At 42.9% G+C, this 12,869-nt stretch overlaps 1 protein-coding gene across 1 annotated transcript in view; it reads right to left on the reverse strand.

Moving 5' to 3' along the window:
- Positions 1-8,138: 8,138 nt before the first annotated feature.
- The window catches only part of LOC133340913 (sodium-dependent multivitamin transporter-like), a 29,358-nt gene continuing 24,627 nt past the window's right edge, over positions 8,139-12,869 (reverse strand). Inside the window, 1 exon segment of the mRNA XM_061549405.1 lies at positions 8,139-10,804. Within this exon segment, the coding sequence (XP_061405389.1) occupies positions 10,622-10,804 (183 nt within the window). The 3' untranslated portion in view covers positions 8,139-10,621.

Consider the following 12,869-nt stretch of genomic DNA (forward strand, 5'->3'; position numbering starts at 1 on the left):
GCCAATGACAGCCTGACCAACTAACATGACAGATTTGGGGTATGACACATTATTTGTAAATAATGTAATGGCCTTTGTCATATAGGAATACCGTGTTAGTAACTGATGCTCTTTATACTACAAGTGGCGTGTAGTTCTCTGATGTGGTTTCAGGTTGCACTGCGTGTTCGGTTCCCGAAGAAGCTCTCAGCTTGTTAAGCGGACATTACCACACCATACAAGCCGAAAACTGCCGGATTACCATGCAGCATTTGGCCTTCATATCGACACCGTTTCTTTTTCAGCAATTCATTCATTGGCATAATTAGTTCATGAATTGTCAATACAGACTTGATACGGAATTCCCAGATTCCCGGTGCCGGTTGAGAACGTAGACTCTGCTTTATGTCTATTCCTAAAACATCACCGTCAGAATATTTCCATGGATAATAACGAGACCGTATAATAAAATCACGGGCTGACGGAGAAGTGGTGGAGTAGTGGCGCACTGGTTTACACGCTGCTCTACGTACCCTGGATTCCTCCTACCCCCACTTCCGTGGGCCGTTGTCTAACACAAAGTTGAACTGCGAGAGATCCGTCAGGATACTTCTTCTCAGGTAATGACGCTGACAGCCCATTTGGGATAACATTCATTTTTTTAATATAAATTTGAAATAAGCAACTCCAACTACCAAACACAGCATGGGGAGGCTTTCGTCCAGCAGTGGATTGATATAAAAGACCTGCAAATAACACGTACACCCCAATTATCTGCACCCTGCAATACCAACCTGCGTGTTCCATTTAATAACGGGAGGAGGCTCTATTGCACGTCTCGAGTAACATGGCTTATTGATTGATTGACTGACGTCTTTAATTGCATCACTGCGTTATGAAGTGCGCCCGTCTCGTGTGACACCAGGGGGTATTTCCATGCCGGTGTAGCGGTGCTATTACTGGCCACTCGTCTCAGGTGACACTGCACTTCGGCTGAGCTCAAGCAGCCGGTGGACTACTGTGTGATTCCGTCCTGAAACTCGATATCAAGTTTGTGACGTAAATGTTTAAATAATAGTAATGATCTACAACAAATAAAGTAGATAATGAATGAGTGCACAAAGAAGCGCGGGGCGAGATGCATGCTTGGAATTACACTGATGACAATGGTACACGTGGATTTGAGAACACACAGGTGAATTATTTAATATGAACGGTAAATAAAAGCCAGTTGGGGACCTGGGCCAGTCATGACGCTACAAGGGATGACGTCCGGTGGCTGAGACGAATGAGAGCGATGGCCCAAGGGATAGAACGTGTCCTAGAGGATTTCAACCCAGGAGATGGAGCGTAACATAATTTGGTGTGCAGGTGCCAGGTGAATTACTACATCGCAAAGCTCGTAAGAAGTTGTGGCGGCCTGTGGAAGCCTTCATACAACTGTGTATTGGCAATGGCTGATAACGGTGATATATTTGTTGTCATTGTCCCCCAATTTGATGCCAACAGTGCTGTCGGTGTCACGAGATGAAGAATCCATTGCATCTCTCATAGAGCAGTGCCACCCTTCGTGTTAAAGAAAGGCCCATGGAAGCTGATATCAGAGAGCTCCTTCTGAGACCCCTTCAAGTGACCTCTGGTCCACACAGTATAGGGCAGCAGTTTCCCACGGGCTCTGCATAAAATTAATTGTTGTTTCATGACATTAAAACTGATATTTTAATTCTCAGAGCTGGAATTTAGCCAAACTAAGTGCACAACTAATTTAATGTAATGGATTTTTTTTTGGGTTCGGTCAATGTTGACCGAGCTAAGACCATCAGCTAAGTTTGTGTCCTTCTATTCAATAGCAGGTTGGAGTGCTCTTGAAAAAGAATGCACCAATACGCCGAAAGAAGGAGTGTTTGATCAGTAGAACACACGGATCGGAGAACGTACGCTGGCCCATGCCATCGTTCATACTATTCAGAAAAGTCAATGTGCTCGGACATTACACGTCAATAAAAGGGACAATGGCCGCGCTTTCAGATGCACTTCTGCGGCCGTCTGGAAGGCTCTTCCTCCCGATATTAGGAAACCACTGGAGCTATGCACTTTTAAATCATCTATATGGAAAACTCGTTTCTCCCCCCCCCCACCTCCGATAAGCACGGTTGGTTACGTTCGGTGCGAAATAAGTTCAACATACATACGTGGCCGGCGGCCGAGACTAACGACAATAAGAGCCATATAACGCAAACACGCCAACGTACAGCGGCGACTCCCAACTCGTGCGTGGGAGCTCGGTGGACCGTCAATATCGTAGAAAAATGAGAGACGGCGATGACTTGGAGAAGCCCTTGTCATCCAGCAGTGGAGAGATCATGTGGATGATGGATTCACTAATCAGGGGTGTATACTGCTGTGACTTGGGTTAATGCCAGGTTCCTTGTCAAACCTTTACCATCTCCGTCTAATCCGCGGCAGGCCAGCCACTCCCTCCCACCGCTTGCGTTAAGCTACACTCAGCCATACAGTACAATTCCCCTGACGAAACACTTTCATGCAATCCGCATTGATCGCCAGCGCTTTGCCAGTCGAACAGGGGGCATTTCCACATACAATTATAGATTGGCAAAACCGCTGAAATGTAAGCCGCTACACACGATGCGAATATATTTTGAGTCAATATACAGCCCCCCCCCCGCCTGTTCCAAACACACTTTTCCTTGGACCTCATTCTTTTCCAAATGTACATCCATACCTATTGATAATTTTATCTTCAAGGTTGGCCGCCACTTTGACACCAATATCACACTTTGCTTCACATCTCTATTCCCGTATTCTCAAGATTGTAAGACGGCACCTTTTCCCCATGCAAAGTTTCAAGCAAACGTTGGGAGCGCACGTGTTATATTCTGGTAGGTGTGTGTGTGTGACTCTTTGTATATTGACTTCATTGACACCTGGCCAAAATTAGTGGTATATTTTTCCACAGTATCTTGTAATGCAGAGTATACGGTACTGGTATTTTTCTCATTGTAAACGTCCATGACATCCTGTTGCATTAACATTTTAATTTTTGTAAAAACATTTCCCCGGGTTCTGTTTTGTATTTTTCTCAATGGCAAAGCAATCGTGCTATCTATCGACTGCCTGGAGCGAAACGAATAGATTTCCATCTTGGAAACTCCGGCAGAAAGCGACTAAATGAAACTATTTTATTTAACAGGTAAAGCCCACTGAGCTGTATATTTAGTATAATGTTGTAATGTTATAATGATGATACTATGTAGTTTATACTTTAGTTGTTTACGTGGTGGTTTTAGTTACTGCAGCTACATACTATTAACACTTCTTCCCTTTATTAATGCTACCCCTATCCCCTCCCTGTGATGCTGCTAATCCTGCATCATGCACGGGCAAAGTAGCACTAATCACATACCTGCAATTCCCATATCCCCTCCCTTGGATGCTGCTAATCCTGCATAATGCACGGACACAAGTAGTACTAATCACATACCTGCATTTCCCATAAATATGCTAAATTCCTCTTGATATGCAAATTCTTTTGTCAAGGCGCCCCCCTTCCCCCCCCCTTCCAACCCAGCTTATATACATGCTCCAAGCACGTGTGCTGTTTCATTCAGACGCTGTCGCCTCGACAGACCTGGTTTCACCTGAGGACGGCTGCTTGCGTTGTGGCCGAAACGTCGTGAGAATTATTTTATTATGTTTTATTTTTATTATTTTATTACTTCCCTTCTACGTGAATTTACCGAAAGAACCAAGAAGCTGTATAGCTCTTTTTCACAAACAACCTAGCCACAAATGACAGCTCAACGCAGTGGCTTATGGGGAAATTTATATCAGCCAAATAATACAAACGCATAAGCAGCGCGTCGCCCCCGATGAGACAGTGACCTCTTGGAAGGGGATACCACAGAACTACTCACGAGGTGCCTCCCAATGCCCCTCATCCACACTAGGTGGTGCATGTCAATCTTTTAACGGTAATGAGTCTCAACTCTCCGACGCCTATCCTAAAATTGAGCTACAAATACAATGTGTAATTGTACCCGATTTAGACTTCAAATTAAGATCACGGCTTAGAGTCAACATAACAAGAGGAATCAGGATAGTTACTTTAAGTATTTTATCTAAACTGTTATCAAGTTTATTAACCTAAATAGTTTCCACCAGTGTCAATAATTCAGTTAGATTCCTTGTCCTGCATGCAAAGAATGCCTACTGTATATATCTCTATTCGGCATGGTGTGACTTTTAAAAGTATTCCCGGGTAACATTTGATAAATATTACTTGGGTATACTGTTAAAATTCACACCCTGTATGTCTTATAGTTCGTCTGATTAATATTTCCTATTCCTTCCATCCAATCTGAATACATCTCTCTCACTACCCCGCCCAAATACAACTTCTATCATCTCTTTCGTGATCTCGATCATCTCTTCGGCTTTGTCCGAATAAACTCTTCGACTAAAATCTAATTTCGTCCCTTCTTTCATCTCAACATACAACATCTCTATCGCATCGCGCTCCTCGCACGGAGTCACGCGGTCAGCGTTAACAGAGCCGATTCAAATTCATCGAGTTCTCATTGGACACGTGTTACATACAACGCGACGCGGGCAGCGTCAATTGGCTTAGCGCGTCACGTGGCACGTGTTTAACGAGCATCGGGCGCGTGCAGCAGCGGAACGACTTCATTTGCTGGAGAACCTCTTCGGCCAGCAGTGGCAAGAGCAAGCAATTGTAGGGTTGCACCTTTACCTGTTTTATGTACAGGGTGGTCCAAATGTCTTGTGACCCCGCCCCCGTCCCCATTGCATTGTCCAATTCAATTATATAGCACTTAATATTTGCTCAAGTATGGTTTATTTAAAACATAAATGAATACACAAAGGGGGAAAATGTGAGGGGTCAATTAATTGGGGGGGGGGGGGGGGGGTCACAAGACAGCTGGACCACCCCGGGATGTTTTTATTACTACCTGGCTACAGAATTGTATCCGACCTGCTGCCTAATGAAGGTATTTGGCATCATAGCAAACCACATTCTTGGTGCACATCATATCCTGTATAACGTATATTTCAAAGTCGCGAATAAATAAAACTAAACATTTGGTATAGATTTTGATTTAAAGCTTTCGTGACTGCAGGGATTCATCTTGGTTCTTTCGGTAAAGTCACGTAGAAGGGAAGTAATAAAATAAAAAAAATAAAACATAATAAAATTATAATTTTAATAAAACATAATAAAATTATAATTTTTTAATGTTTTATTATGTTTTATAAATTTTATTATGTTTTATTTTTATTATTTTATTACTTCCCTTCTACGTGACTTTACCGAAAGAACCAAGAAGATGACATTTGGTATAGCCCAACGCTTTTTGGAAATCTCATCGTTTTGTCGATGACTGCTGGGGAGGGGGGGGGTTACACGTACACGACATATATGCAAGCTCTGTTGGGTCACGGCTTTGAAGTCTTTAAACAATTATCCTCCTCACAGCGACCTGGGTTGCTTTAAATAGAGAGGAAATCTGGCTTAGAGGGCCCACTCGGAAAAGCGGTTGCACTTTGTGACGCACCCCGCCGCACGCAACTCCCAAATTATAAACACACAGGGGACACCGGCACGCGCACACACAATCAGACGCAAAGACAAAGATCCCCCGTACAGGCTCAACAGACCTTTGTTGGGCAAGTGCTGTTAGCGAGAGCACATAATGAAGGCCGCCTCGGCTCACGAGCGGGTGAATGTGGCCAGCAGCAGGACCGGCCGCCTTTGTCTCCCCAGTGGCAATGTTTATAAACACCGCACCAGGTTTTCTTTTGAGGTTGAGTCGACCTAGGGGAGGGCCCAGGACCGGTTCAGATAATCCATCAACGGTGTTCGCAGTGAGCGGGAATGGAACCCGGTCGCCGGGTTCGTAGCAATGCGCGCTAACCGCTGCGCCACCGCTCATCACGGTCAGAGATGCGTAAACCCCCACAGGCACGAATAAACTATACCCAAAACTCTCTGTAAATTATGAGAAAGCCCGTCACAACAGGAGAGCGCGTGCAGGCTGGGAACAGGCACAAGACTGAGGGCATTGCAAGCATGCGCAATGCTTTGGTAGTTACATGACATGCATCCAGCAAGACAAGATGATGATGATGGGAGTGGTGCCTTCCTGCCGTCGGTGAGCAGCACTCCTTTGCGTGCCATTAAATCTACGCAAATAAACAAAGCTATTGAACAGACAATCATAATGTACACACACCTTATCATTACTTGCATGGTCACATTCTATTTTTAAATATAAAAAAAATGGTTTAACGCATCCGATAATGCCACACAGTTGTTTTTCAACAGCACCGCTTTAACGCAAGCTCAAAGTCTGGCCTGGTGGTGACATTCATTCTCCGTGTCATGGGCAGTCAAACTTGCTGAAATAGGCAAGGACGCACACGTGGGCAATGGTTGGACTCAAACATATCATATCTAACAAGCAATAACAATTGGCCTCCTCGTAGACAATATACGCAACACAATAAATGAACAGAATGTCCACACAGTGTATTTGTTTTTGCACACAAAGAAACAATCCTCGCATACAGGCAGTGGGCAATGCATGCGCCTCCGATTAGCACGGTTGGCTACGTGAGGCGCGAAATAAGTTTAACATATGGTGCATACACAAATGTTCGATGGCTGAAACCAGACGATTTCTGGGACCATTATTGATGAAGCCACCAATGCGCCTAAATTGCCTCAATCCCCATTACAGGGAGGGCCTCATTGTTGAAACCCTTTAAACCACTCCACTTCCCGTGCCGTCCCAGTGGCTAAAAGCAGCAGCATCTGAGCGAGCAAAGTTGGGATGAGTGGCGAGGGATGTCCCCGGCCGTATTTCTCGTCTCCCCGTAGCGCTGACTCCACGAGTGCTCGCGATAACCTTTGGCCATCGTCCAAGGTGGGCGAATCAACTCGGCAAATTTATCGTCCAGAGGTAAGAGGCAGAGCACAAGCCTCGTTGTAGTCTTGTGGGTATCGGCCTACCGTGCTTCTTTACCCTACGGTGTACGGGCGTACATCGCACAAACCCTCTTGGGGCCGTCCATAAATGACGTCACGCACCTAGGGGGGGGGGTCAGACATTTCTGTGACGATGGGGGGGGGGGGGGGGTTGAGAAATGTGACGTCACATTAAAATGCGCAACTTTAAATAAATATAGACAACACGTTCTACTTCATTAAATCGACTTTTTAATAAGTGTTGTCTCCTACAACATCAGAGTGCAGCGCCACATTAAATACGCACTACAATGACAATAGTTTAAAGCGATTTGAAGCATGTTTAATTTTGGGGGGGGGGGGGGGCAAAGCTTTGTGACGCCATGTGACGAGGGGGGTGGGGGTCAAAAAGTCAAAAATCGCGTGACGTCATTTATGGACGGCCCCTATGGACACACGTACAATACAGTACTTGTGATTTTTTTTTGTTTACATAGAGATAATTATAAAGAACATAAAAGCTTTTTTGTACACGTAAATATATTTTTGCCACTCCGCTGCTGGATTAGGGGATCCCCACGCCGTGCGAGTTATTTAACCATACTTGACCGCGCTGCTGCTCAGCGCTGGGTTGAAGCCGGGCAGGGCCTACGTGGCAAAGGAGAAGTGCAATGCTGTACAGGGTGGTCAAACAGATGTCCTGTGACCCCCCCCCCCCCCACATTTAATTCTCTAAAACTGAATGTGTATTTTTTAAAGTTTAATTAAATCTGGACTAACCTGTACAATTAATTTTTGCTCCACTTACTCTCTGTGCTGTCTACCCCAAAGGCAGCCCATGACAACGTGACATGCATGGTGGTCACCCATCAAGTAGCACGGAAGACTACGTACGGCGCAAAATAAGTTTTACAAACATGCATCCAAGCAGCATCTATCCCAGCTTAGCCGAGATCTAATGATGAGATCGGGAGAAATCTGGTGATTTGGTCATGGGTCAAATGAAACATTTATTAAACAATGAGTATTTAGCAGACAATAATTTATTAAAAAGGAATTAAATACCACAATCAACATCACTTCTTCTTGGTTCTTTCGGTAAAGTCACGTAGAAGGGAAGTAATAAAATAATAATAAAATAAAACATAATAAAATAAAATTACTTCCCTTCTACGTGACTTTACCGAAAGAACCAAGAAGATGAATCCCTGCAGTCACGAAAGCTTTAAATCGAAATTCAACATCACTTGTTTTGCCAAAATCGTAAAAAAATGTAATCACACAACAAAGTCTAAGTTTTTAATTATCTAAAACTGCTACAAATACATCCTGTACCATTTTTATTGCAAACTTGCAATATTATTCCTGTCATGTTTACAATTGGATAATATATTATTCAAAAAGGGTCCCTGTAAACCACAATGTTTCATTTTTAAATTCGTAAAAAAACATTAACCAAATCATGCCCCTTTAAGTGCACACCCACCATCGATCCACCTCAATGTTTTTTTCTTACAAGGAAAATACATTGTACACAAGTCACATAGCAGGCACTGTCATCTGGCTATTGCAACACAAAACCATCATCATCATCAGCCATGGATGAATGCCTCCCGCAGATGACCAGGGTCAAATTAAAGTTTGATGCAGGCCCAGAGCTGTCAATTTTCGAGGGGCCTTCTCTGCACATTCAATTGCTTCCCCTTTACCGTTTTACTACCACCCATGGACGACGACAACACTTCATTATTATTTCAGTTCTATTTTGTTTTTACTTTAATGTACGAATTGTAAGGGTAAATAAAATAAAAAGTAAAACGCACCCAATTATTTGTCCTGCAGTAATACACAGAAGTGATGCTATGGTTTTAATGCCCAAATTACTTACAGGGTTCATCACAGCTCTGCAGTACGTGTTGCGTTTCTGCCATTACAACCGTTATGAAGCAAAGTAGGCTTTTTGGGACCCCACCCAAAATCTGAGGCCCTACGGCCTGTGCGTTAATGCGGCCCTGGAAACCAGGAACGTGAATGAACCACCATACATACAAGGCCACAACACAATCTTCAGTGATTGTGTCACATCTCTCCTAAAGGCCACTGGTCATTCAATTGCAGTGCCGGATTATCCTAGTCGCAAAAGTAGCAGATGCTACGGGCCCAGCACTTTCAAGGGCTCCGCGCTAAATGCTTTTAAGCTATCAATTCTGGTTCAGTGATTCTGCACTTGCTCTATTACTATAGTACTATACCGCCTTCAACTTTTTATGAACGACTGGGTGTTTCAGGTTAGCGATTTGTCGTATTATTTGGCTGTATAGCAAATGAAAAAATACAATTACTTTACTGTGCAAGTTAAACATGCGTTTGAATGTGGTTTTTTATATTTAGGACCCCTTTAAAACATATGCTACAGGCCCCGCACTAGCTAAATCCGGCACTGTTCAGTTCCATAATACAATACTTGCTTCTACTGTGTAGGTTTGTGCGGTTGTAACATGCGGCTATCAAGTGCGTTTTCAGGTTGTACCACGTGTTGTTTGGCATAATGTCCGATGTCTTGAAAGTGTCTTCAGGATCCAAATTGAGCCACTAACTTCCTCGATTGTAACCATCCATAATACAACCCAACAACACAACAGGGAATGAGACTTGATTATTGCATAAATGCATTCATAGTTGTTCGTTTTTGGCCCATGATTAGTGTCAGGCAACTGGTTTCACATGATTGTCGATAGCTTGTGCTGATCAATTATATCACTCGCAATTGAGTCAAGCAACCCGTTCTATTCTCATGGGATATCTCGCGGAAAAAGGACGGCTTTCAGTCACCCAGCCAATTGGGTTCACACCCGAAAACAGTTGCACCACCAATGCAACTCAGCAAAGTCTCCTTTTGTCAATTTTCACATTGGCCAATGCAATCAAGCACAAGCGCTCATGTGCGAGACCTTTTGCAGCAGGGAAACGGAGACTGGTTAATACTCCAATGCGTTGAACGGCTGTTCCGTGTGTTGCTCAGGAGCTGATATTAAATTTTTCAAGAAACACCCAGGACATGGAGCGAAACGTCGGACATCATTCCGAATAACACGTGGTGCAATCCGAATACACACGAGCGAGCTTATGTTGTGCTGGTTTGTCACAAGCAACGTAATTTTTGCGACAACAAAAATGCTGAGTAAATTATACAAGTGTCAAATAATTACCCCCAAAAAATGGAAGACTTAATATATTACTGTTTTCAAGAGATAGCTTGACTTTCTTAAAAGCTGGCAACTTGTTCGATTATAGGTTGAGGTACCATTTCCCAAAAATATTTTTTCATACTGATAAAAGGAACATTTTAATTTCAGAAACATTTCTCCATTCTCTGGCAGATCTCAGCTTTTAACACTTGAAACCTGCTTGCTTTAAATACAAGATTCCTTTTCACCTATATCTTGTTCACTTGCAAAGATATCATCCGTTTCATTATATTTCAAACCATGACATAACAGTTTATGAACGCAGGCTTAAAAGCTTATTCAATAGCAGTGTATTACTCTTTCCAGTAAAAAGTTTGAGTCAGTGCAGATGACTTTGAAGGCCAAGGCCCATTGGGCCAGAGTCCAGTTCTCCAAGTACCCATTGACATCACATGTGTGTTTCCATGGTAACGTGACCAGGTTTTACTTTCATGTGTCCATTTATGACGGAACTATTTTCAGAGCTATCTTTTACAATGTTGTATCCATCCTCAGTGGTGGTGCCCGAGTACTTCCCATCTTCATATTTGTGTTCATCCTCTGTCACGGCAACAGTTGAATCTTCGATTTTCTGCACAAAAAAAATGAAACGTCCATTTTTACAGCCTTTCAAAACTCAGACCCTAAGTATTCAAGCAAACAAGTTCTTATATGTGCATTCGTATTTTTTCACAATTTTTTAAAAATTCAATTCATGATCAAATTTGGTATTGGCGCCAGTCATATTGCGCAAGACTGTCATGACGGTGCTCCGATTTTTATTTTTTATTTTCTCACCTTTCCGAGACTTTGCACTACGATCGTGTTTTGTATGGTTTGTTGTTGTAACGTACTGACCCCGCCCCTAGTGGACGTCTGTGAAAAAGAGCTTTATATCTTGATTCTGATTTACAGACGACTACAGCCTGCAGACGTTTCACATTAGGGGGCTAAGTTGCAATGTTACTTTACCCAAGTAGTAATTTGACAGTACAGACATTTTTTTTTAACCTATCAAATTTGAACAATATGACACGGCACACCTACATTTAAACACAAATATACCACCACGGAGATCTTTAACGCCCACTGTTTAGCAGAAGGTATGCATTTACGCATAACACACTCGCGCTATTGACCAGTTGGGGCCACTGGGCTGGAACCACAAAAACTCTGCAACAAGTGACAATGGTACTAATACTCGGCCGCGTCATTTCACGAGAGTGACTTACCAATGTACGCTTTATTCTAGGTGGAGAGGAGACATTTTGTATCCATAAGAGGTTTTTGGGTTGGATCGCGCAAATATAAATGTGTCGTTAAAACTGCCACCACCCGACACAGGCAATTAGTATGGTTTGTCACGGAAACAAAACATGCCAATTTGTTGCTAGTACAGCACACCGGTGCCTTGTAGAATAAACCAGTGATTACAACTAGCATCATCAAATGACAGCCAGAGTTGTGGAGAAATCCTGCTGTTTCGGGCTTAAATAGAGGGATAAATGTGATGTCTTCACTTGAGAACCAATCAGGTGCGAAGGTTTTGGTCGTGAAATCCCAAACATTTTGTGGGGATTGAAAAGTCAGTTGAGGGACTTGACGACCAGCGACATCATAGTCCCTGCTACCAATGTGTGTAAGAAGCTTAACAGCAGCATTTTGGATAATCCTAACATTGGAGACTATTCAGGTAATGCATAAAAAGAGAGATTTACAGTACTCGGGTCCTGCTGTGGGGGGCATTCTAGGCATTAGCAGAGATGGCCAAAATGTAATTCTGTGCAGCTAAAAAAAAAAACCGCAAGTACGTAATGTGAGCCACCGCCAACCTACTTTACTGCCAAATCTGGTGATAACTTTTCATAATTTTTTCGTGCAAGAGTCCGCCACGCAAGGCATAGAATGCTGAATTTCTTTTCTTTATATATGACAGTTGCCGCGCACAGACCCTAAAGGCCCAAAATGCCAAGTGGTTAGAAGCAAACATGACGATGAAGGTTTTATTAGATAACAGTTAATACGTCTGTTGAATTTTAAGGACGGTCATAAGAACACATTGGATAGATAACGCCAATATGTATTTTATGAGGACGATGTGCATAAATGAACTTAGAAGGGCAAAGTCAGCATTTATTTGCAGGTTAGTTGCTGTTAATCTTCATGGTTGAATTCAAAACAAACGGTGGTCAGATTTAATCTGTCAACATTGTGAGAGCCGATCAGAATTATAATATTTTTTCTGGAGAAATCCGATGAGCTATAAAGCTCTTTTTAACAGACGTCCAGTCGGGGACATCTGTGAATTGGGTGCACACCGATTATGTCGCTACCCAACTGTTAATGAAAAATGTGATTAACCGCCGCCTCGTTAAAATTACCACTGAGTGGACCCTGCACTAATCTCAAGTGAAAAGGGAAAGTAAAAAGACGTCATAATTAAAGTGTGATACAACAAAAATCTAGACGCTCTGGAAATAAAGATTGACCCCAATCTTGTGCCCCGTGTCTATACAGTTATACAAATCTTATCACACACACACACCTACTTAATTACAATCATATATAAATATATGCCGCACGACCCAACATTTTCTTTAAAATACGGTGGGGGTGGGGGATTTGCATCTTATAATCCAGAGACTACAGTCATATAA

Source organism: Lethenteron reissneri, chromosome 10, assembly GCF_015708825.2.
Source record: "Lethenteron reissneri isolate LAM-NWPU_2019-01 chromosome 10, ASM1570882v1, whole genome shotgun sequence".
Taxonomy (NCBI): domain Eukaryota; kingdom Metazoa; phylum Chordata; class Hyperoartia; order Petromyzontiformes; family Petromyzontidae; genus Lethenteron; species Lethenteron reissneri.